This window comes from Hyla sarda, chromosome 3 (genome assembly GCF_029499605.1).
Source record: "Hyla sarda isolate aHylSar1 chromosome 3, aHylSar1.hap1, whole genome shotgun sequence".
NCBI lineage: Eukaryota > Metazoa > Chordata > Amphibia > Anura > Hylidae > Hyla > Hyla sarda.
The window spans coordinates 205,622,441-205,647,533 of record NC_079191.1 but is presented as its reverse complement, the minus strand read 5'-3'; the positions used below and the strand labels follow the sequence as shown (position 1 = coordinate 205,647,533).

The following is a 25,093-nucleotide window of genomic DNA, read 5'->3' as shown; positions in this document are numbered from 1 at the left end:
CCTTTTTTTTATATTTCAACTGGCTCCGGAAAGTTAAACAGATTGTAAATTTCTTCTATTAAAAAATCTTAATCCTTCCAATAGTTATTAGCTTCTGAAGTTGAGTTGCTGTTTTCTGTCTAACTGCTTTCTGATGACTCACGTCCCGGGAGCTGTACAGTTCCTATGGGGATATTCTCCCATCATGCACAGCTCCCAGGACGTGACATCATCATTGAGCAGTTAGACAGAAAACTTCAGAAGCTAATAACTATTGGAAGGATTAAGATTTTTTAATAGAAGTAATTTATAAATCTGTTTAACTTTCCGGAGCCAGTTGATATATATATAAAAAGGTTTTGCCTGGAATACCCCTTTAACAATATATCGCGTAATCTCTCAACGCTAGCCCATTATGTAAAGTTAGTGATGATTGCAGGTAACTTTCATTTTTTTTTATTTATATTTCCACACCTCTATACTATTTCCTCTTCTTTAAATAACTTTTCCATTGATGCCCCTCTATTGTTTACTGTGTGAATGCATAGGCTATTGGGAGATTGTGTTGTTTATGGGTGCACTGCAGCTCCCAGTTGGTTACATCTCACATTTCAATAGAAGTATTTAAAGGGGTACTCCGCCCCTGGACATCTTATCCCCTATCCAAAGGATAGGGGATAAGATGTCAGATCGCCGGGGTCCCGCCACTGGGGACCCCCTGCAATATAGCAAGCTGCACCCTCCCATAGACTTACATTGAGGGGGCTGGGCGTGACATCACGCGGGGGCGGAGTCGTGACATCACGATCTTCCGTCCCCATGGTCGGGAGGAATTAGCCTGAGAGCCTCCAGCATTTCCGGAAGCAGTTACAGGTGGGTGCAGCTTGCTATATTGCGGGGGTCCCTAGCGGCGGGACCCCGGCGATCTGACATCTTATCCCCTATCCTTTGGATAGGGGATAAGATGTCTAGGGGCAGAGCACCCCTTTAAGACATCATTCAGGCATGTGTCACAGTCCTAAAGGGGAACACTAAACAGGTGATAAGAGGGAGAGGACACTGTACTAGAAACCACAGGGGATGGGAAGGAGGAGTTAAAGGGAGTATACACAAGCAGTACTGTCCAACACAGTACCTCCTGCCAGATACCTTACAGACAGGAATGGTACTGCTTACCCAACGCCAGAAGGAATAAGGACTGAGACTGTGGAGTCAAGAAGTGGGGACCTGGGGGTAAGAAAAGAGAGAAGGGGGTGTATATATATTTTTAATGAAGCTTGTATTTATTTAATTAAAAAAACAAAAAACAAAAATTTGCTTTGTGGGTAAAACAAAATTAAATTGAAAATAAGAAACCCCCATTTAATGATTTTCTCTACCTCTTTTATAAAAAAAAAAATTGCATTTCATTACCTTCAGTTTAGTGTAGCCAAATAAAAACCTGTACATCACATGACTATAACCTGCATTTATCTGTTGAACCCTTTAAGCATTTGGAGAGAATGTCTTTGAAATAACTTAACTGTGTGTTAATCTTTTCTCATTCGCTAAAGCCATTCTCATCCGTTCCTTTGTCATCCATCACTATCTAGCTGCAGTAGCCTGGGATTCATTCTCTCTCCATCTTCCTAATTCCTTTATCTTCATGTATCTGTCTTCTTTGTCCATCTATTTTTTACATGCACAATCTCTTCCTCTTACTCAGTATATCACTTCATTTGAAAACAAATGTTTATTGCGGGTTTCGACCATGTTTTAGTTTATCCTTTACGATCTCTACTACCGTATTAAATGGGAATATCTCTAGAAAAAAATACTTCTAAAAGGATTCAAAGATTGGAAGAACAAATAGGTCCTCACACTATAGCTAAGAAGAAAGATATATTTACTTAACTGATAAAGAATAAGGCAGTAAGAAACAAAGACATAAACAGGCAATGCACAATCGGGGAGAGCCCAGTGTTATTTTCCTAACACGCAGAATCAGTTCCCAATAGACTCCCCTATGATGAGGTGCACCGAGCTTACAGAAGACAGTGAAGGATGTGCCAGATTTTGAAACAGCCCAAGTCACTAGATAACACTTTTTGAAAATCTCCATTTAAAGTTTAATGTATTAAAAACATATCATAACCCTTAAAGGAGTCCTTTGCCCCTAGACATCTTATTCTCTATCTAAAGGACAGGGGATAAGATGTCTGATCATGAGGGTCCAGCCTCTGGGACCCCTCACAATCTCTGAGCCGGCACCCCGGTGTTCTAAACAATATGTTCACGCCAGCTTTGGGTGGCCGTGGTCATGACCATTCATGTCAATGGGAGCGGCCAGACCCCCCATGATCAGCATTCTTATCTTCTACCCAAAGGAAGATGTCTAGAGGCTCTAGGGGCAGAGTACCCCTTTAACATACAAAGTTCTCAGGGTGGCATTGAAAAGAAATTTAAAAAAAATGTATATGAGCTGACATTGATCCCCTACTGATGCTTTTTTCTGCCAGTGTGGTGCCAGTTCTCTGCCTTAAAGGGGTACTGGATAGGGGATAAGATGTCTAGGGGCGGAGTACCCCTTTAAAACATAGGAAGTGCTTGCTTAGCCAATCACTGGCCACAGAAGTAAGCTGCATCCTCATCAGAACAGAACCTACAGATGAGTACATGTTTTATTTTTTTACTGCCACTATGAGCAACTTCTAAAAAAAAACATATATGGTTTTTTAAGGTAAAAAAAAAGACAAAAGTCCATCAAGTTCAACCTAAAACCCTACTATGTTGATCTTAGAGGAAGGCAAAAAAAAACCTAGACTGATGCCAATTGCCCCATGACAGTGGAAAAATTCCTTCCTGACTCCAATATGGCGATCCGAATAAAACCCTGGATCACTGTTCCATCCACATAAATCTAGTATTTATAACTTGTAATATTATATTTTTCCATAATAATATTCAGGCCCCCTTGAACCTGTTTATTGAGTTATTTTCTCTGGAAAACCTCTTTAAAGGGTTACTCCACCGGAAAACATTTTTATTTAAATTAACTAGTACCAGAAAGCTAAACAGATTTGTAAATTTGTAAGTTCTTTTCTTTTTGAATATCCTTTCTATCTGACCACAGTGCTCTCTGCTGACAAATCTAACCATGTCAGGAACTGTCCAGAATAGGAGCAAATCCCCATAGCAAACCTATCCTGCTATGGACAGTGCCTGACATGGACAAAGGTGTCAGCAGAGAGCACTGTGGTCAGGCAGAAAGAAAATTCAAAAAGAAAAGAACTTCCTGTGGAGCAAATAGCAGCTGATAAGTACTGGAAGGATTTATATTTTTAAATAGAAGTAATTTACAAATCTGTTTAACTTACTGGCACCAGTTGATTTAAAGAAAAATGTTTTCCAATGGAGTACTCCTTTAAATATAGAGCCTGGTTAACACTATCTCGTTCTTAGTTTCTAAAAAATTTCTACTAAAATGATATGTAAGATATGTGCTGTTAAATATTATTTGTTATACCGTACATGTGATAGAGGAGAGAAAGACACCAATATCTCTTTACAGGATAAAGTATAGGGCATACTGGAAAACAATTTAAATAATGTTCCTCAACAACAATGGACAGCAGGCGCCCATACTGTATATCACAGCTTGTTGACAAAACATTGGTTTGATTAACCAATATATACTGAGTTTGTTATGGGTAGTTTAACCCCTTAACGACCAAGCACGTATATTTATGTCCTTGGCTGGCTCCCGCGATATAACGCGGGGTCACGCGGTGACCCCGTGTCATATCGGGTCGGTCCAGGCATGTAAGCTGAGAAGCAGTCTTGAGCAATCGACCACCGATAACACTGATCAATGCAAAGCTATGGCTTTGCAGTGATCAGTGTAAAAGATCAGTGTGTGCAGTGAACACTGCATAAAAAAAAAACATATAAAAATTAATATAAACATATGTGGTATCGCCGCGTGCGTAAATGTCCGAACTATAAAAATATATCATTAATTAAACCGCACGTTCAATGGCGTACGCGCAAAAAATTTCCAAAGTCCAAAAAAGCTGATTTTTGGTCACTTTTTATACCATTAAAAAATGAATAAAAAGTGATCAAAAAGTGCGATCAAAACAAAAATGGTACCGATATAAACTACATATCACGGTGCAAATAAATGAGCCCTCATACCACTCTGTACGTGGAAAAATAAAAAAGTTATAGGGGTCAGAAGAGGACATTTTTAAACATATACATTTCATCAGAAAATTACAATTTTAAACGTATACATTTTCCTACATGTAGTTATGATTTTTCCATAAGTAAGACAAAATCAAGCAAAAAATAAGTAGGGTATCATTTTAACCGTATGGACCTACAGAATAAAGATTAGGTGTCATTTTTAACGAAAAATTACTGCGTAGAAACAGAAGCCCCCAAAAGTTACAAAATTGCGTTTTTTCTTCAATTTCGTCGCACAATGATTTTTTTCCCTTTCGCCGTAGATTTTTGGGTAAAATGACTAATGTCACTGCAAAGTAGAATTGGTGGTGCAAAAAATAAGCCATCATATGAATTTTTAGGTGCAAAATTGAAAGGGTTATGATTTTTAAAAGGTGAGGAGGAAAAAACGAAAGTGCAAAAACGGAAAAACCTTTGGTCCTTAAGGGGTTAAGGCAGGGCTTCCCATCAGAAATATTACAGTAGTTTCACACAAATATTTTCCAGCTAGAAAATAAAATGAAATAAAATAAAATCTAAATTTCACTTATGATTAGACTGCCTTCGGGATGGCTTGCATTCTCCTGGAGAGCATGGTTGAGACTCAAGTGTCGGACACAATTCTAATGTCTAGAACCCCAGGGACCACTTTCCCGGCACAGAGAAATTATAGATAGTGATGTTGTATGTTCTTATTTCCCATCTGACTGTGTATTGACAATACATAATGGGACATCATAATGCTGAAACTAAACAATAAGAAAGCCCAGCTCACACAATCTTGATTATTTTCATCCACGTGATAAAACAGTGCACAGAGAAGAACCCATGGGTCAACTTATTTAGAAAATCACAGGGAAAAGATCCAGCATGCATTATTTTCACATAAAATCACCAATATATATTTTTATATAGTTAAAAACATTGACATTTAGGAGATGCAAATGTGTTTCAATGGTGTTACCTACATTCTGGCTCTGCTTTGAGTACTTAGGTAACAGGTTTAAAGCATTTATTTAATGTTGATGTAAACATATGATGGATACAATTTTCTGTGATTTAAGAAGGTTATTAAAATACACCAGTCAAGATGGGGATGTCATCTACACTGTAGTGCCCTCCACTTCATACTCATCCCAAACTTGGTCCCTAAGTGTTCCACTATATTTCTTGCTACTTACCCATGGATCATGGGTTACTCACTGTAGACACCAGTCGATACGGCCTCAAAAGATAGATCCATAATTTAAAAATGTTGTTATCATTGCACACACAGGACATATCATCAAAAACATCAAATATGTTATTTGTAAATCAATCCATAAGAAAAAGATCCTAGGCGAAAGGTTCAAAATAGAGTTATCTTCTGTATTGTGTAAGATCCTGGACCAGTGTGACTTGTTTTTAGCTGATGTCAAAGTGCTGGGCGGTATGACCCAAAATGTGTATTGCAGTATTTTTGTAAGTTATGGCGGTTCCACGGTATTTAACGGTATCCCCCCTCCTCTCTACCCCCCCAATCATATGTGACCGTTGCACTGTACTGTACTCTGTATTCCTGTGCCCGAGCTGCAAATATTAAAAAACAAACTTTAACTCACCTTCTTCCTACATTCCCCCATTGCTCCGGTACCGGCCTCACGGTCCCCTGCTGCGATCCTCTTGCTTCTTTCTGGTGATCGGAACGCCACAGAGCCGTCAGCCTATCATTGGCTGCAGTGATGTCCCGCCTCGGCCGGTGATAGGCTGAGCGCACTGTCATGTAATAAGCCAGCCTACCACCGGAGTAGGCGGGACATCGCTGTGGCCGGTGATAGGCTGACGGCTCTGCGACATTCCCATACCCAGGAAGAGCATGAGGCCGTTACCGGAGCAACAGGGGAACGTAGGTGAAGGTGAGTGAAAGTATGTTTTTAATATTTGCAGCCCGGGCACAGGAATGCAGAGTACAGTACAGGGCAGCGGCTGATAATTCATTGGGGGAGGGAGAGAAGGAGCGCTCCCGGGTCACGAATGAGTGGGGGGTAGAGAAGGAGCTCTCGTGGGTCACATATGATTGGGTGTAGAGAAGGAGCGCTGGAGGGCTAAATATGATTAGTTCCCCGATGTGGGGACAGCGTGCTGCGGCTGATAATTCATTCATTTGAGGGGGAGGGGTCTAACCGATATTGCGGTATGGGAAAAATTCATATCGTGCAGGAAAAAAAATTCGGTAATTGGTATGAACTGGTATACCGCCCAGCACCATGATGTCATTCTCACAACATTCAATAAGGAGAGTGTGATATATTCGGTTTTATGTGGTGCAAAAAGTATTTATCACAATGACCAAACAATACAAGAGGAAAATGTAAAAAAATTATAATAAATAAGCTCGTTCACATCAGTGCACCTTAGATATGCAAGTAGGCGAGGGGGACAAATAGAAGTTTTTGCTTCCTTACTTGATAACTTGATAAAGAAGTCCTGAAGAATTGAGCGTGATAGCAAAGAAAGACTTCATAAAGTCACAACATTCATATCAAATAACACTGATGTTTAAAACAGAAGATTTAAAATACTATTTATTTTCTTGTACCTCAGGCAGCAAACTGTTATTATTCTTGGCAGCTTGTAAAATTATCTATCCCACCATGCCTTGCATTGTATGCCAGTTTTGAAGTGCTTCAAGCCCCAATGACAGAAGAGCAACGTACCAGAAAATATCATATAAATTAAAATATTATACTACCTGCTTACGGCATTTCTAGATTGTTTCCAATAAAAGCTAACACTTTTTAGCCTCAACTAGATAATACATTTAATAAACATACACTTAAACCTTTAGAAACTGGATGGAGGTTTCTTTCTAGAGAAGAAAAGCAAAGCATTCAGCTCCACGAGGATATAGTCCAAAGTATAAAAAATATACTTATTCAAGCACAGGATACAAAAAAGTGCAACGATCATAAAAACAACTGACGTGTTTCAGACAAAAAGTCCTTAGTCATAGGTTTCCTTATGTTGTGGCACCATAGGGGGAGGTGATGTTTTGCTCATTTTCTTTTGGAGCAATTCTTCTTGGTGACAGCAAATATACTCTGTTTATTTTTATTACTAAAGGCAAAAAAATGTAGACATTAAAAACTTTACAGCTTGGCCTAGTTTTAGCTCCAAGTACAGACTACTATCATTAGGGGTAATTTGCCAGAGAACCTAGACAAGTGCCCAAGTGCATGATGGTGAGATGGTCTAAAAACAATTCAATATTGATCAATGCCAAAACATATTTACCGTAATTTTCGCCGTATAAAACGCACTTTTTGTTTCCCAAAACTGGGGGGGAAAAGTCGGTGCGTCTTATACGGCGAATACACCCCTATCGCGGCGGTCCCTGCGGCCATCAGCTGCCGGGACCCGCGGCTAATACAGGACATCACCGACCACGGTGATGCCCTGTATTAACCCTTCAGACGCGGCGATCAAAGCTGACTGCCGCATCTGAAGGGAAAGTGACACTGACCCGGCAGTTCAGTCGGGCTGTTCGGGACCGCCGCGGTCCCGAACAGCCCGACTGAATAGCCGAGTTAGTGCTTACAGGACACCGGAAGGGATCTTACCTGCCTCCTCTGTGTCTTCTCCCTTCAGGGATCCCGTGTATGGCCGGCGCTCTCCTTCCTCGTCATCACGTCGTCGCGTATGTGCGTCGGCGTGCATAACGACGTGATGACGGCGACGGAGAGCGAGGATACCCGGCCGGCAGCAGAGACGTTCCGGAGCGACGGGGACACGGCAACAGCGATGGAGCAACATCCAGGGCAGCGGTGACGGGTCCGGAGCGGCGGGGACACGTGAGTATTACCTTCTATGCAGTGGTCTTCAATCTGCGGACCTCCAGATGTTGCAAAACTACAACTCCCAGCATGCCCGGACAGCCAACGGCTGTCCGGGCATGCTGGAAGTTGTAGTTTTGCAACATCTGGAGGTCCGCAGGTTGAAGACCACTATTGAGTTCAAAATCTTTATTTTTTTAGATTTTGCACCTATAAATTGGGTGCGTCTTATATGCCGGTGCGTCCTATAGGGCGAAAAATACGGTAATCACTGAGGAAATAAATCTTAGTGGATAGAAAAATCAAACAGAATTATGTAGGAAAGGGAAATTGCTGATTTTTTATTTTTTTTGTAGAATTATTATTATTTTTTTATCGGATTTTTTAAACCCGACTGAAGCCACTTTTATCAGGGCACCCAAATGATTCCGAGATGTGCACCAAATTAATACATTTGGTGAAAAAACACAGTTGGCTAAACTCCAAATAGGGAAAAATCCTACAACAATAGTAAACCTGGTCCATTCTTTTGTTTGATGCTCGAGCGAAGAGGCAGAAGTTTGATAGCTGTGTGCTGTACTACTTCATGTTTTTCTGTTCATAGAAAGTCTAAGGCTTGTACGCCACTAAAGGCCTCTCTTAGGACAAGATCTTCTTGGTGCATGTGAACCACCATTCCAGTTAAACATGAATATTTAAGAACTGGTCACTTCTAAAGTTCTAAAATGTAACCAAAAAATGTCAAAAGTTTGGTGAAAGAATATTAACACGTCAGCAAAAAGTATTACCTCTCCTAATGTTCAATAAGGCCATGTTGTTGTATTTTGAGGCTCAAAAATATACTTGTATTATAGACAGATAAATGCGCAGCAATTTCCCACTGAATTCACTGTAATTCAGTGGAAAAATTATAGCTTTTTTACGACTCAAAATACATTACAACAAACTATGTGTGAACAAAGATTAAATGTTGGAAAACTATTATATTGATTGCTTTTCAATCTATCTCTGAAAGTAACAATAACAAATATATCTTTTTTTGCAGAAATTGCGAAGAAATCTGAACATGAAAATAGTGCTGCATCAGCTCCTTTACAACCAGATATATTTAAGAAGATGTCTCGAGCTTCAACAATGAAACGGCTAGTTGACTTGAAGAGACTGAGGACAAAAAGATCAATAGTTTTTCCAATGGGAGTTAAAGTTTGTCCTCAAGAATCAGTGAAGCAAATCATTGCAAGTCACCTGGCGTATTACAGACTCCGAGGTAAATACAAACACCTTCCTTAGCCTCATGAAGGAACCAGACAGAGACACAATGGCTCCATACTACAGACAGAACTCATTGTTTGCTGACGTATGGTCAAAAGGAAAGGCATTATTCTCCCCTAGAAACAATATTAAAGGATGAACTAATACCAAAGCTGAGCAATACTGCATTAGATGTAATATAGCAATAATACTAATACTAAAGATAAATAATACTATATCAGATGTAACATAGCATTAATACTAAAGCTAATAATACCACATCAGATGTAACATAGCATTAATACTAAAGCTAATAATTAGGGATGCACCGATATATCGGCGGCCGATACATATCGGCCAAAAAATTGCTATTTCGGGGAAATGCCGAAACAACTAAAAATGTGCCGATAATGACCCACCTCCCCTGCCCGCCCACAGCACAAGTTACAAACACTGCCAGTGGCAGAGGTGTAACGTGGGGGGTGCAGGGGGGGGGGGCTGCCGCACCAGGCGCAACATCTGGGGGCGCGCGCTCTCCGGGATAGGAATACTTCTTTTTTTGTGCCCGGCCGGCTCCCGTGTGTGGCTGCAGGTGGGGGCCAGCCAGAGCATGTAAAACCTAATACTGTATACTAAAAACCAGGGGGCCTCCAGCTGTTGTGAAACTACAACTCCCAGCATGCCCAGACCGGCAAAGTCTGTCTGGGCATGCTGGGAGTTGTAGTTTCACAACAGCTGGAGGCCCCCTGGTTTTTAGTATACAGTATTAGTTTTTATATGCTCTGGTCGGCCCCCGCCAGCAGCCACACACGGGAGCCGGCCCGGGCACATGAAAAGAAGTATTCCTATCCCGGACATCCCTGTGTCCCGAAAAATCTTTTCGGGACATAAGGATGTCCACCGGTCACTCACCATTCCCCAGCGTCCTCCTGCGATCCTCCTTCGGTCCCTCACTTCTCCGCCTCTATGGTCGTACGCACGGGACGTCACTGACGTCCCGTGCATACAACCATAGAGACGCAGGAGGACCGCAGGATCGTCGCAGGAGAACGCGCGCTGGCCGGGGCCTGGTAAGTGACTGGCGGCGCGTCATCTTCTTGAGTGTTCCGGTCACCGCTCCTCCGGTCCCGGCACCTACTGCTATGGTCCATAGGCCATAGCAGTAGATGTGACCCTGGGCCGGAGGAGCGGTGACCGAAACACTGTGGGGGCAGCAGTACAGACATACAGCCTCCAGCCATACACTGTATATGGCTGGAAGCTGTATGTCTGTGGGGTGGGGGGAAGCTGCCTACTATTGTGGGGGAACTGCTGACCTAATGTGGGGGGGGCTGCCTACAAATGGGGGGGGGAGCTGCCTAATATTGTGGGGGGGAGCTGCCTACAAATGTGGGGGGAGCTGCCTAATATTGTGGGGGAACTGCCTACTATTGTGGGGGGGAGCTGCCTACAAATGTGGGGGGAGCTGCCTAATATTGTTGGGGGGAGCTGCCTAATATTGTGGGGGAACTGCCTACTATTGTGGGGAACCTGCCTACTATTGTTGGGGAAATGCTGACCTAATGTTGGGGAGCTGCCTACTATTGTGGGGGAGCTGCCTACTATTGTGGGGGAGCTGCCTAATATTGTGGGGGAGCTGCCTATTAATGTGGGGGAGCTGCCTACTATTGTGGGGGAGCTGCCTATTAATGTGGGGGAACTCCCGACCTAATGTGGGGGAACTGGCAATCTAATGTGGGGGAATCTAATCTAATCTAATGAGCGGAGCGCTGCATTTTACCAGAAGACGGGGAGAAGTCATTTTCGGTATCGGTTTCGGTCGGACATTTTTTTTAATTTCGGTTTCGTTTCGGTTCTGAAATTTCCATTTCGGTGCACCTCTACTAATAATACCACATCAGATGTAACAAAGCAATACTGCATGAGATGTAACAGAACACTAATACTAAAGATGAATAATATTATATCACATGTAACATTGCATTAATACTACTACTACTACTAATAATAATAATAATAAATAATACTGCATCAGATATAACAGGACACTAATACTGAAGATAAATAAAACATCATATGTAACAAAGCACTAATACTAAATAGGTAAATAATACTGCATCAGATGTAACATAGCACAGTGGAACAAGGTACAGTGAAATTGAAGGTACATAGACTGTGAAAACTTTATGAGTGCCATATTATATAATCTCTAAAGTTGTATAGAACCATAATATACCGAAGTTATATGTAGGAGGCTTAATGCCAGGGGCTGTAAACACATTCCATAAGAATATATTAAATGGGTACTCCGCCCACAGACATCTAATCCCCTATCCATAGGATAGTGGATAAGATGTCTGATAGCAGGTGTCCCGCAGCTGGGACCCCCCGCGATCTCCATAGACATAAATGGAGGGGGGCGTGACATGACATCACGAGGAGGCACGGTATGATGTCACGTCTCCCGCCGTGGGAACTCAGTGTTCTAAACATACTGTTTAGAATGCCGGGTGCTGCACGGAAATCACGGGGGTCTCATTGGCGGGACCCCGCGATCAGACATCTTATCCCCTATCCTTTGGGTGGAGTACCCATTTAAGTATTAAAATCAAATGACTTCAGGCTACTTTTCTAATATCAAAATATTTAAAAAAATAATAAATAGGTGGCACAAAAAACTCTGGTGTCTCTACCATATTGTTAAAAGATTAGAAACTGTGTTCTATTAGAAAAACACAGATATTTGTCTGCAAAACACAAATTCATTAACCGCCTGAGGGGGACAAGATGATGAGAACTTATTCCTATCTTAAATAGCTAAATAGCTTAAATACCCCGATTCCAGGCATTTTCTCAAAGCTAGAGGGAGGAGGAGCCTTTACATGATCACTTTCACCTCTAACCGTAACATAAGCTGGGGGCGCTAGTCATTGGAACTGGAAGCCTGATAGCCTTCATGTAGGTACTCCATTTTAGTACTTCTATTAGGCTCAAGGACATGGAGTAGGAGTAAGATGTACTTAGGCACAATATACTGCAGTGTACTGTACATTGTAAATGAAAGAAAGAAAGAAAACCAAATGTAATAACATTTAAGAAATATATATAAATTATTAAACATTCCATTTTCCCATTTACCATGTAAACAAACATTTGAAATAATAAACAGAACTGCTATTGTAGAATCTATAAATGTCTAAACTAATAAAACAAAATGTTATTTATTCCACACAGTCAAACCATAAAGAAATGACAGAATTACACAAACAATTGATTTTCTATACTAAACAGCTGATTGATTGAGCGCAATACACAATAAAGCCACTTTTCCTTTTATTACGACACATGAAAACCAATGAGCCCTCCACAAATAGAACAGGTTGCCTTTCATTACGATTCAGTGACCAATTGATGCAATATCACATTTTAGTGACCAAGCAAAGCACCTAGCTAAAAAGTATTTAATAAATGAAACAAAAATGAGGTATAATGTTCCAAACAAAGTTCTATATAATGATGTAAGAGAGAATGATGTTAAGGAAAAACGTGATAAATAGCAGCAGCGATTCTCTATGTTTCCCTTGGATGCTGGACTGATAATTCTCATGGTTTACTGTTAGCAATGGTGACCTCAGTTACGCACAATAAAAAAACATTTATTTTATGTTTTGTTAGTTATAAGGGGAAAAGTAATTTCACTTCTTATAATAGGTGATTTTATTTATTGATTCTCTGTGAGACAAGGTAGGAAATAGAGTCAATGAGGCCAGCCTGTTGGTGCTATAGCAGAAGTGGGCCTCAACCATCCCCAACAAGGTCGTGTAGCTCAGAGTCTGTAAGCTGGCCTGTGAAATGCCCCGAAGATAGATCTCTTCGCCATTAAGACAAGTACCATATTTTTTGCTGTATAAGACGCATTTCTTGGTGCGTCTAATACGGCGAATACACACCTATCGCGGCGGTCCCGGCGGCCGTCAACGGCCAGGACCTGCAGCTAATACAGGACATCACCGATCGCGGCGACGCTCTGTATTAACCCTTCAGACGCGGTGATCAAAGGTGACCGCCGCGTCTGAAGCGAAAGTGACACTAACCCGGCTGCTCAGTCGGGCTGTTTGGGACCGCCAAGGTGAAATTGCGGCGTCCCGTACAGCTTACAGGACACCGGAAGGGACCTTACCTGCCTTACCTGCCGGGATACCCTGCATGACCGGCGCTCTCCTTTGACGTCATCACGTCGTCGCGCACGCCGTCCCGTCATCCAATAGGAGCGGTGTGCGTAGCGACGTGATGACGGTGACGTGATGACGGCGACGGAGAGCGTGGATCCCGGGGAAGAAGACGTCCGGAGCGTCGGGGACACCACGGGGACGCAGCGACTGCAAAGGAGCAACATCTAGGGCAGCAGTGACGAGCGGTGACGGGTCCGGAGCAGCGGGGACACGTGAGTATTACCTCTTAACAGTGGTCTTCAACCTGCAGACCTCCAGATATTGCAAAACTACAACTCCCAGCATGCTTGAATGCCTTTTAATTGCTCATAGATTTCAGCTGTTGTCTTGGCTTTCCATGTCTTTTTGCCTCTCCCATGTATTCAATACTTTTTCCCTGTTCCATTTCCTATAATTACACGTAACTTAATTTCAATCTTATATGTTTTGGTTTCTTTGTATGTATGGATTACCTGGGTTGTTACAAACATCTGGTGAAAAATTTAAAGGGGTATTCCAGGATTTTTTTTTTTTTTATTTGACTGTGCTACAGGGGCTGTGAAGTTAGTGTAGTTCATAATATAGTGTCTGTACCTGTGTGTGACGGTTTTCTCACAATTCTTCTGTGATTTTCACCCCACTATTTATTTTTACCAGCATACAAAATGACTGTTGTCTCAGATTTTTCCCAGCTTGCAATGCAGCTGAGACCTGACATCACTAGCTGATGACAGGGAGCCTGTCTGCTTCAATGGGTGGCGGGATCAATCTGCAACTAATGCAACAGCTGTAGGAACCCTGATTGAAAACCACAGGTCTTTTGTTTCAATGGGTGGGGTGGCTGATGTGTGAGAGGGAGGAAAATGGCATTTTAGGATTTGTAGTAAAAAAAACATAAGTCAAACAGGAAATACTAGTTCACAAAAAGCTAGCCACAGTGTTATGGTAATCTCACAACATAGCCATTTAGCCCCAAGACAAGCGCAGATCCGTCCTAAGCATGTCCATTACTGTCTGCCAGGTACATACTAAAATCACCTTATGGTGGAGAACCCCTTTAATGTCAGTAGCATCTTTGGAAATATATTTAATGAGAAAAATGGTTCAATACTTATTTCCCCACTGTATATAGATGTTTCACTCTCTACTGCAAGATAACACATTAGGTGTATAAAGATATAAAAACAACTGTTGGCCAAAAGGCACATATTATTTTTATAATTCCCCACTTCAGTCTCCTTACATGTCACTTTTGAAGAAAATAACATTTATTTAACTACAAAAGGTCTGCATCATTCCAGAAGCCCCTCTTCCCCCTTACATAATAGCATGGTTTCTTGTACAACCTTGACATATTTACTGCAGTGCAGCATTATCAAAGAACCTCTGTTTACTTTTACTACTGTGTAAAATGTTATTGTGTCAGGAGGTATTTGATAATAAAATAGGCCCCATACACAGATGGGACCATTTACCACAATAAAAAGGTTACGTACAACAGAAATAGGAGCATAGAACATTAATCAACAGCAAAGACTACATTTAACTCAGGATTGATGTTTCATTTGCTTTAAAATTATAGCTTTATGCAACTATACTGCGAAAAATAAAATAAATAAATAAATAAATCTATCCCTGTCAAATGCTTTAACCCGTTAACGACCATGGCCACGTCCGGGGGGGGGGGGGGGGGGATGCACGTTCCCGCACCAGGACGAATATACATGTCCATGGCTGTAACACACAGCCTGGACCCTGCCACACTGCCGGGACCAAAGTTAACTTTGGTCCCGGTAGTTTTAACCCTTATAGCCGCAGTCGGAAGCGACCCCAAGCTGTAAGTGGTTTGACAGAGGGAGGGAGCTCCCTCTGTCACCCCTGCAACACCCCGGGATCCCTGGCATGTGTGTGATCCTCGGCAGGTGAGGGCTGAAGTAAACTTCGGTCCCGACAGAGGGGCTCCCTCTGTCTCTCCAGCAGCACCCCGCAATAATTGCTGGGTGCTGCTTACCTGGACAGCCGGGGTCTGACAAAGACCCCTAGGTCTGCCTTGGTAACTGCCTGTCTGAGGACATAGAACTGACAGGCAGCATATTACTGCAATGCTTCGGAACACTAAGTATTCCAAAGCATTAAAAAAGGTTGAAAAAATAAGTGTTCAAAAAAGAAAGTGTAAAAAAAAAAAAGTGTAAAAAAATAAAAATACATTTATGAAATAAGTAAATAAATTAAAATAATAAAAAAATTAAATACATAATGTGTAGGGTCATGCGGAGCACATCTACAGCGTATAACATGCTGCGAATGCCCCACCGATAGTAACAACAGTTCTCTCACTGCTGTGGCTGGGTAAATTTGTGTGTCCACTCATAGCAGCAGATTTGCTGCCGGCACTTATGAGCAGACACACTGAACTACCCATCTGCAGCAGTGAGCTCGCTCTTGTGACTGCTGGTGGGCCATTCGCAGTGTAAAATACACTGCAGATGCGCTCTACATACTGCGTTTCTGCAGTACGTTAGAGGTACCCTTCAGCATCATGTCAAAAAAGTGATGCCGACATATACAGTAGCAGCCCCATTCATTTCCAAATGAGACTGCTACAATATACATTGGCATGCCTTTTTTGACATGACTCCAATGGACACCTCCTACATACTGCAGAAATGCAGTATGACTAGGGACTACGACCAATCAGCGTGGTCCCTGGTCCAGCTAATCCATTTTTATTCCTGAGACAAAAATCTTGCGGTCCACATGGGGTCATTTGTGGGGGTGTGGTATTGTTATGCCAGCTCCGATCCTTTGCAAGCTTGGAGTGGGATCTATAATTCATATAAGGATGTCCTGAAAGCCAAAGGGCGCTCCTCTTTTTCTGGGTCCTATCAGATGGTCAGGCAACCAAATATGGCCTAAGGTGGACGAACAGTGTGATAAAATTTAGGGTGCATTTCCTCCATTTCAGAAGCGATGTACAAAAAAATGTGTCCCACAAATGATGCAATGGTGAAAAAAAGCAAATTTATCATTTTTAACTCTGACGTTGTAATAATTTGTGCCAAAAAACTATGGTGTTAAAATACTTACTATACCCCCTAGGGACCGCCGTCACGCCCCCTCCCATAGGCTTGCATTGAGGGGGTGTGACTTCACAAGGGGGTAAAGTCGTGACGTCACGATACTCTGGCCCTGTGGTCGTAAATCTTCAGACACAGAGCGATCATCGCTCCTTGCAGCTGAGACAGGTGGGTGCTGCATGAGAGATTACAGGGGTCCCCAGCGGCAGGCCCCCCACGATCAGACATCTTATCCTCTATCCTTTGGATAGGGGATAATATGTCTTAAGGCCAGAGTACCCCTTCAAGTCTTTAATATTATAGTTGTTCTCAGACATTTGAATATTTACCATATGGTATTACTAAAAATCCAGTTTATATGTTATATTTAGTTGTACATAATTGTAATTTTATGCAGTCCTTGTTGAAACCATTATTGGAGAGATTCAGAAAATGTTCTTGCAATTCAGCCCTGACATTTCAGAACCCTTGTACCCACATGTTATGTGTTGAATGTGAAATATGTTTCTTCGCTTGGAGGTTAGAAGTAGATGTGGGGAATGTAGCCTGACTATATATCTTATATTCATTTATATCACACATGACATTGACTGCTGACACGACCATATATATCACCTTGCCTGAAAAAAACTGTGTCTCTTTCCTTTACAAAGCAGTGCACTATGGATGAATATGTTTAAACATTGTAAAATGAAAAGCAAAATACGTCCCTAAAATAGGAATAAAATACTCCTGTATTTTTTTTTATTCTGGATAAAGAGATTTTGGACCATTCCTCCTTTCATCTCCAGTTAAGTTAGGTTTCTTGGTTGCTGAGCATGGACAGCAGCTTCACATCACACCACAGATTGACAATGATATTTAGGTTTGGGGACTGGGATAGTCTTTCCAGAACATTGTTCTTGTTCTCTGCATAAATGACAGAGTAGATTTTGCGCAGTGTTTTTTTAATGTTTTTGTCCTGTTGAAGTATACAGCCCTGGCGTAATTTCAACTTTGTGACTGATTCCTCTACATTATTCTCAAGTATTTGCTGATATTGAGAGGAATTCATGCGGCCCTCAACTATAACAAGACTCCCAGTACCATAGAGACCCTCAACTATAACAAGACTCCCATTACCATTGAGACCCTCAACTATAACAAAACTCCTAGTACCATTGAGACCCTCAACTATAACAAGACTCCCAGTACCATTGAGACCCTCAACTATAACAAGACTCCCAGTACCATTGAGACCCTCAACTATAACAAGACTCCCAGTACAATTGAGACCCTCAACTATAACAAGACTCCTAGTACCATTGAGACCCTCAACTATAACAAGACTCCCAGTACCATTGAGACCGTCAACTATAACAAGACTCCCAGTACCATTGAGACCCTCAACTATAACAAGAGTCCCAGTACCGGCACTGGCCCCACAGTCCTACAGCATGATGGAACTTTCCCCAAATGTTACTGTGGGTAGGAAGTCTTGGAACACTGTGTTGTTTTGACACCATGCATAACGCTCCTTGTTATGACCAAATAACTCTATCTTTGTTTCATCAGTCCAAGCGCCTTCTTTCAATATGAAGCTGGCTTATCCAAATGTGCATTTGCATACCTGCTGATCTGAATTGTTGATCCAAACACCCAATTATTTATAAATGAAAATCATGGAAATTGTCAGGGGTTCTTACACTTTTGCATATGACTGCATACACCAAGGCACTACAAGTCCCAGCATAACCAAGTCAAAATATACAATAGAGCCTTTTTATACTTTAGTACTAGCATAATATATAATTATGTATACACCCTGTAACATAAAGACACTGCAAGTCCCAGCATAATCAAGTAATAAATAAATATTGGAACATTTTCATGCTACAGTTCCAGCATAATATATGAATGCATACACACTGGAACACCATGGCACTACAAGTCCCAGTATAACATAGTATTAAATAAACAAAGAAGCATTCTTTAGTGCCAGCATAATATATTAAAGGGATACTCCAAAGGATAGGGGATAAGATGTCTGATCCCGTGGGTCCCGTGATCTCGGCTGTAGCACCACAGACATCTAGGGCATGCCAAATGACTGGCAATGCAGGGCACAGGCTCATGATGTCACGACCACGCCCCACTCATGATGTCATGACCATGCCCCTTCAATGCAAGTCTGTGGGAGGGGCCGCAGGGAGATTGCAGGGTCCCCAGCGGCGGGACCCCCACAATCAGACATCTTATGCCCTATCCTTTGAATAGGGGATAAGATGTCTAGGAGCGGTGTACCCCTTTAATGTATACACACTGGAACACCTAGACACAACAAACTCCAAACATAATATAGTAATACATAAACAATGACACATTTTCATACTTCTGTACCAGAATCACATATTCATGCATACACACTGAAACACTAAAGCACTTTAAGACCCTGCGGCATGCAAAGAGAGGTCAGGAAAGAGGGGGAGAGAAGTACAATAGCCTTCCAGGGAGGGAATAAGAGAGTGGCCCACAGCCGATGCCCATCCAGAAGGCCAGTCTGACCCTGATTACTGAATATGCAGAATACATTCATGAGAAATACAAAACTCAATCTTTTAAAGGGGTTATCCCCTGGAAAACCTTTTTTTTTTTTTTTTTTTTTTTTTTTTATCAACTGGTGCCAGAAAGTTAAACAGATTTGTAAATTAAAAAATGGGGTATGTGCAGCTCACAATATAAATTAATCGAGGCTAAATGGAAAGTATTTACACCAAAAAATACTAGTACAGAATAATATATAAGGAAAAAAAGGGGGGGTACCAAATGCCTCTAGACTAATACCATAAAATGGTACATGATGATGAAATTACAGAAAAAATAATAAATGATAAATCGGACTGTGCTTCACTTTAAATGATGTACAAATTTAATATAAAAATACAAATAGGACATAAAATAAATAATACAAATCTAATACAAAAATGCCTCCTACCACAGGGCCCTTGTGGGGAGGTGAGATAATTAAATACAAAACATATATTAAAAATATTTTTGTAAAAATTATAGCATGTGAATTACGTTCTACCGCTATCTCAATATATTGTAAACCGACATAGTATACTTTTGTGCGGTATACTCCGTTCCCATGTGATTTAGAACAGTTCACAAAGTGATATAGTTACCAACTCCTCAAGGTGGTTTTGGCTGGACGTCCGAGAGATAAATATATGAGGACTGTATTTAGCGCTAGCGTGCGCTTACGGTGACGGGCCCGGATGCCACAGGTCAAAAAGGTCACTGGTCACGGAGTAATGGCAGGCTCGATGGCAGATGCAATGGAGGCTTTATCCAGCGCTGGCATGCACTTGCGATGACGGGCCCGGTTGCCGCAGGCCAAGGAGAAGTCACCGATCACGGAGTGGCTCCGGAGATGTAGATATACTCGGAGATATATGGATCTTGCTCCGGAAACAGGGAAAGGAAAGCCTCGTGGAAGATCTCTCGGCGTCTGGTGGAATGGCGGATAAGTTGTAGCCAGGTGTACAATCAGCAGGTGATGGAGTTGTATCGGAGATAGATGATGGCGGTTTGTAGATTGCGGTAGTCATGCGATAAGTATTTCTTTCTCTAGACGCGTTTCAGGGTACTTTATATATGACCCTTTCCTCAGTAGAGATATCTTTAACAGTGAAGCTCAAAGTCCTTTTATACATGTTACCTGTCTAATTGTTACAGGTGTGTTTCTGTTTAGATCTTCCGCAAATAGCGGAGTGGAGTGGGAAAACATGGAGTTGTTTCATCTTAATAAAGCAGTGTTCACATTTAGAATCAGTATATATGCGTTCTTATTTAAATATAGTGTCATATATATTGTAAACATTGGAACAATACATATAACATGCAGTAAAGTGTACAGATAAAGTGTATAGTACTGAGATAGAAAACAAAAAGATAATAAAAATAAAAATAAATAAAAACGAAAATAAGAATAAAAATAAAACTAAAATAAAAATAAAAATAAAAATAAAAAAATAAAAATAAAAAATAAAAAGTAATAATTAAATAAATAAAGAAAGATAAAAAAGAAAATAAAAATACGAAAAAGAAAAATAAAAAGATATAAAATAAATGTAAAATAGGTGTATAGATAAAATAAAATGCTATAGATTTACATGGAAGTAATTAGTGTACAAGAAGGTTGAAGGATGGCCAGTCACGCAGAGCAAAAATAGAGTGGGTCCGACCTCTCCATGGGGGCTCCCAAGTTTGAAAAAGGGGGGGCCTCCATGGGGAGAGCGGGACACACTCTACAGAAATCCAAAAAGTTCAAAATTCGAGTTCAGGCCATTCGGCTCTAGAGAATTAAATTCATAAATCTTCTGACTTTCAGCCTTAGACATTTTAACGATGAAGCTGCCTCCTCTCCAATCTTTCTTAATAGTTTGTAAGCCTGTATAGAAAAAAGTGGTAATTTCTTTATTGTGAAATTTTGCAAAATGGGCTGATAAAGGGTGTTTTAGGTTTCCATTTTTTATATTTGTTAGATGTTCAGCAATTCTAGTTTTTAATGGTCTTTTAGTTCTCCCAATGTATTGTTTCATACATCCACACTGTATCAAATATAGTACTCCACTTGTGTGGCACGAGATGTGTTCTTTAATGATCCATTTAAAGTCAGTAGTACATGATGAAATTTCTGTAGTTTTTTTAGGGCCCTTCACTTTCATACAGTTGGGGCATATTCCACATCTGAAAAAGCCTTTTGTGTTTAGCCACGTCTCAGACATATTGTGAATTTTTATGGGTGGTTTTATACTTGGTGCAATCGTTATCCCCAAATTGGGGGCCTTTTTATATACAATGGGGGCTCGGTCTGGCAGCAATCCTCCTATATCTTTATCTTGTTTAACCATATGCCAGTGCTTATTGATAATTTGTTCAATTTTTTTATATTCATAATTATAAGGTAAAATTAATTTAATTGAATGTTCAGTGGATATAGTGTCTTTATCTTTTGGTGCAAAAAATGTGGTTCTATCTAGAAGTTTAACATGATTAAGGGACTGGGTTAGAAGTGTGTCCGGATAGTTTTTATCCTTGAAAAGAGAAGTCATATCTTCTGCTTCTTCCAAAAAAGTATTGTTCGATGTACAGTTACGTTTTAAACGGCGAAACTGTCCTTTAGGGATATTTGTAAGCCAACTAGACAGATGGCAGCTTGTATAGTCGATATAACTATTTTTCGTAGTAGGTTTCTTATAAGTATTGCAATTTAATCTGGTTTTATCCGGGCTCACTTTAATCTCTAAATCAAGGAAGGTGATGGATTGTGTACTAATGTGTGAAGTAAAATTGAGAAAGTGACTATTAGTGTTTAGATTGTTAATAAATAAATCTAAATCTGTGATAGACCCATCCCAAATTAAAATAATATCGTCAATGTAACGTCTCCAGAGCACCAGATTTGCGCCAAGGTGGGGGGTGATGGTGTCCTCTTCCCAAGATGCCATAAACAAATTAGCATAACTTGGTGCAAATCTGGTGCCCATCGCGGTACCGATTAACTGTAAATAATAATCACCATTAAAATAAAAATAATTGTGAGTAAGAATAAAATTAATAGCTGTGAGAATAAATTCAATCTGTGAAGGTTTGTGATTGTGTTTAAGTAAAAATTTCTGAGTTGCTGCCAGACCTAAATTGTGACGTATATTTGTGTAGAGGGATGATACATCCAAAGTGGCTAAAATATGATTGTCAGACCAGTTGAATGATTCAATAATTTTGACAATTTGGGTGGTATCTTTAATATAAGATTTGGTGCTTTGTACCATATCTTGTAAAAATTTGTCTACATATTGGGACAGGTTTGAAGTCATAGACCCGATCCCAGATATGATAGGTCTACCCGGAGGGCTAATTAAGCTCTTATGTGTCTTGGGTAGACAGAAGAAAACAGGAAGTCTCTCATGAGTGCTCAAGATGAATTTATATTCGTTGTCATTGAGGATATCTTCCTCTAAAGCTTTTTTACAGATATTTAATAATTGAGCACTGTATTCTGCAGTGGGATCCTTTGTTAATTTTTTATATGTCATATCATCATTCAACTGTCTTTGACATTCATTTATATAGTCTTTTGTATTTAAAATCACAATACCTCCCCCCTTGTCGGCGGGACGTATTGTGATTTCGTTATTGGCCTGTAGTTCTTGAATTGCTTTCTTTTCTGCAGAATTGATATTAGATTTTTGTTTGTGGCTATATTTTAGTTGCCTAATATCTTTTTCTACTAGATTTTTGAAAGTCACAATATCTGGACCCATCATATTTTTTGGATAGAACCAAGATTGTGGTTTAAGATTCGTGTGTACAAATTCCGTAGGTTTGGGTTCATATTGAAAAGGGTGTTTGATAAAGTATTTTTTTAAACAAATAGTTCTAATAAATTTTTCAAGACCGACATATGTGTCGAATTTTTTTAAGGGATAAGATGGAGCAAATTTTAAGCCCTTATTCAACAATTTAGTCTGGGCAGGAGTTAAAGTATGATTGCTTAAATTGATAATGACATTGTCTATTGGTGTGGATGTGTCTTTCCTATTTTCTGAGGTGGTTGTGATAGATTTTCTATTTCTAAATTTTCTTCGTGTCCTCTTTTTTTGGGGGGGTTCGGTGTTGCAATTGGTTCTATGTGGTTTTTCCCAGGTATGGGATGCATCTCCACTGTTACAGTCTGTGTTCTCTGTGTTGGTCCTGTTGGTTGTGATCGGTGTGTTTGATACTGGTTGTGTCTGTATGGAGATTGTGGATATTTTCTCCACTTGGGGGAGTAGTGTTGTGTTTGGTATGTGTAGTGAGATTGGTGATGGTTGGTATAAGGAGGATATTTTTTCCTGGTGTATGGAGATGGGTTTTGTGTGTAATTGAGATTGGTCTGAGGGTGTTCTTCCTCAAAAAAATGTTTTTTATCTGTCAAGGGGGCATATCTGTTCTGAGTATTGATATTATAAGTGGTTACTTTCTCAGATGTGGCTGATCTAGAAGGTTTAATCGTGGTTTGCCATAGGAGTTTTTTTGTTTTTCTGCTGATAATTTCTTCTTCTAATCTATCCAATTTTTTACATAAATGTTCTTGTTGTTTAAGATATTCCGGGGATTGGTCATATTGGTCTAGTAGTATTTTAATTTGATTGATTTCATTATCTTGGGTAACTATAAGTTCTTTTCTTCTTTCTATGACCAATCTGACCAGTCCCTTAGAATACTCTTTGAGGGTTTTATCCCATTTAGAATTAAACTGTTCGCTTTCTAGGTCCCCCGCAGGGGTTTTGTTTAGATATAAACCCTTTGGGATGTGGTCTATCTCTAGTAAGTGGGACAAACTTTTAATTTCCCACTGGTTTCTTAATCTGCGTGACAAGACATTCTCCAACCTTTTGAAATTTTGAATTGTCTGTAAATCTATACCTTCATCTGGTTTTATAGAATTTTTGTCAATATTTGAAAATGTAAAATTATCTATTGATTTTTTCTTATTCTCTAAATGTGACCAAATGTTCATCATGAAATAGTGGAGCACGTTCACAAAGGTGTAATAAGATTAAATCGAAAAAAATGGGGTATGTGCAGCTCACAATATAAATTAATCGAGGCTAAATGGAAAGTATTTACACCAAAAAATACTAGTACAGAATAATATATAAGGAAAAAAAGGGGGGGTACCAAATGCCTCTAGACTAATACCATAAAATGGTACATGATGATGAAATTACAGAAAAAATAATAAATGATAAATCGGACTGTGCTTCACTTTAAATGATGTACAAATTTAATATAAAAATACAAATAGGACATAAAATAAATAATACAAACCTAATACAAAAATGCCTCCTACCACAGGGCCCTTGTGGGGAGGTGAGATAATTAAATACAAAACATATATTAAAAATATTTTTGTAAAAATTATAGCATGTGAATTACGTTCTACCGCTATCTCAATATATTGTAAACCGACATAGTATACTTTTGTGCGGTATACTCCGTTCCCATGTGATTTAGAACAGTTCACAAAGTGATATAGTTACCAACTCCTCAAGGTGGTTTTGGCTGGACGTCCGAGAGATAAATATATGAGGACTGTATTTAGCGCTAGCGTGCGCTTACGGTGACGGGCCCGGATGCCACAGGCCAAAAAGGTCACCGGTCACGGAGTAATGGCAGGCTCGATGGCAGATGCAATGGAGGCTTTATCCAGCGCTGGCATGCACTTGCGATGACGGGCCCGGTTGCCGCAGGCCAAGGAGAAGTCACCGATCACGGAGTGGCTCCGGAGATGTAGATATACTCGGAGATATATGGATCTTGCTCCGGAAACAGGGAAAGGAAAGCCTCGTGGAAGATCTCTCGGCGTCTGGTGGAATGGCGGATAAGTTGTAGCCAGGTGTACAATCAGCAGGTGATGGAGTTGTATCGGAGATAGATGATGGCGGTTTGTAGATTGCGGTAGTCATGCGATAAGTATTTCTTTCTCTAGACGCGTTTCAGGGTACTTTATATATGACCCTTTCCTCAG

General features: G+C 40.4%; 1 protein-coding gene across 2 annotated transcripts in view; it reads left to right on the top strand.

Annotated features, from left to right (window-relative positions):
• The window catches only part of IMPG1 (interphotoreceptor matrix proteoglycan 1), a 489,363-nt gene that overhangs the window by 150,761 nt on the left and 313,509 nt on the right, over positions 1-25,093 (top strand). For both annotated transcript variants that reach the window (XM_056565914.1, XM_056565915.1), the window contains one exon: positions 9,043-9,264. In XM_056565914.1, the coding sequence (XP_056421889.1) occupies positions 9,043-9,264 (222 nt within the window). The remainder of the gene's footprint in view (positions 1-9,042; positions 9,265-25,093) is intronic.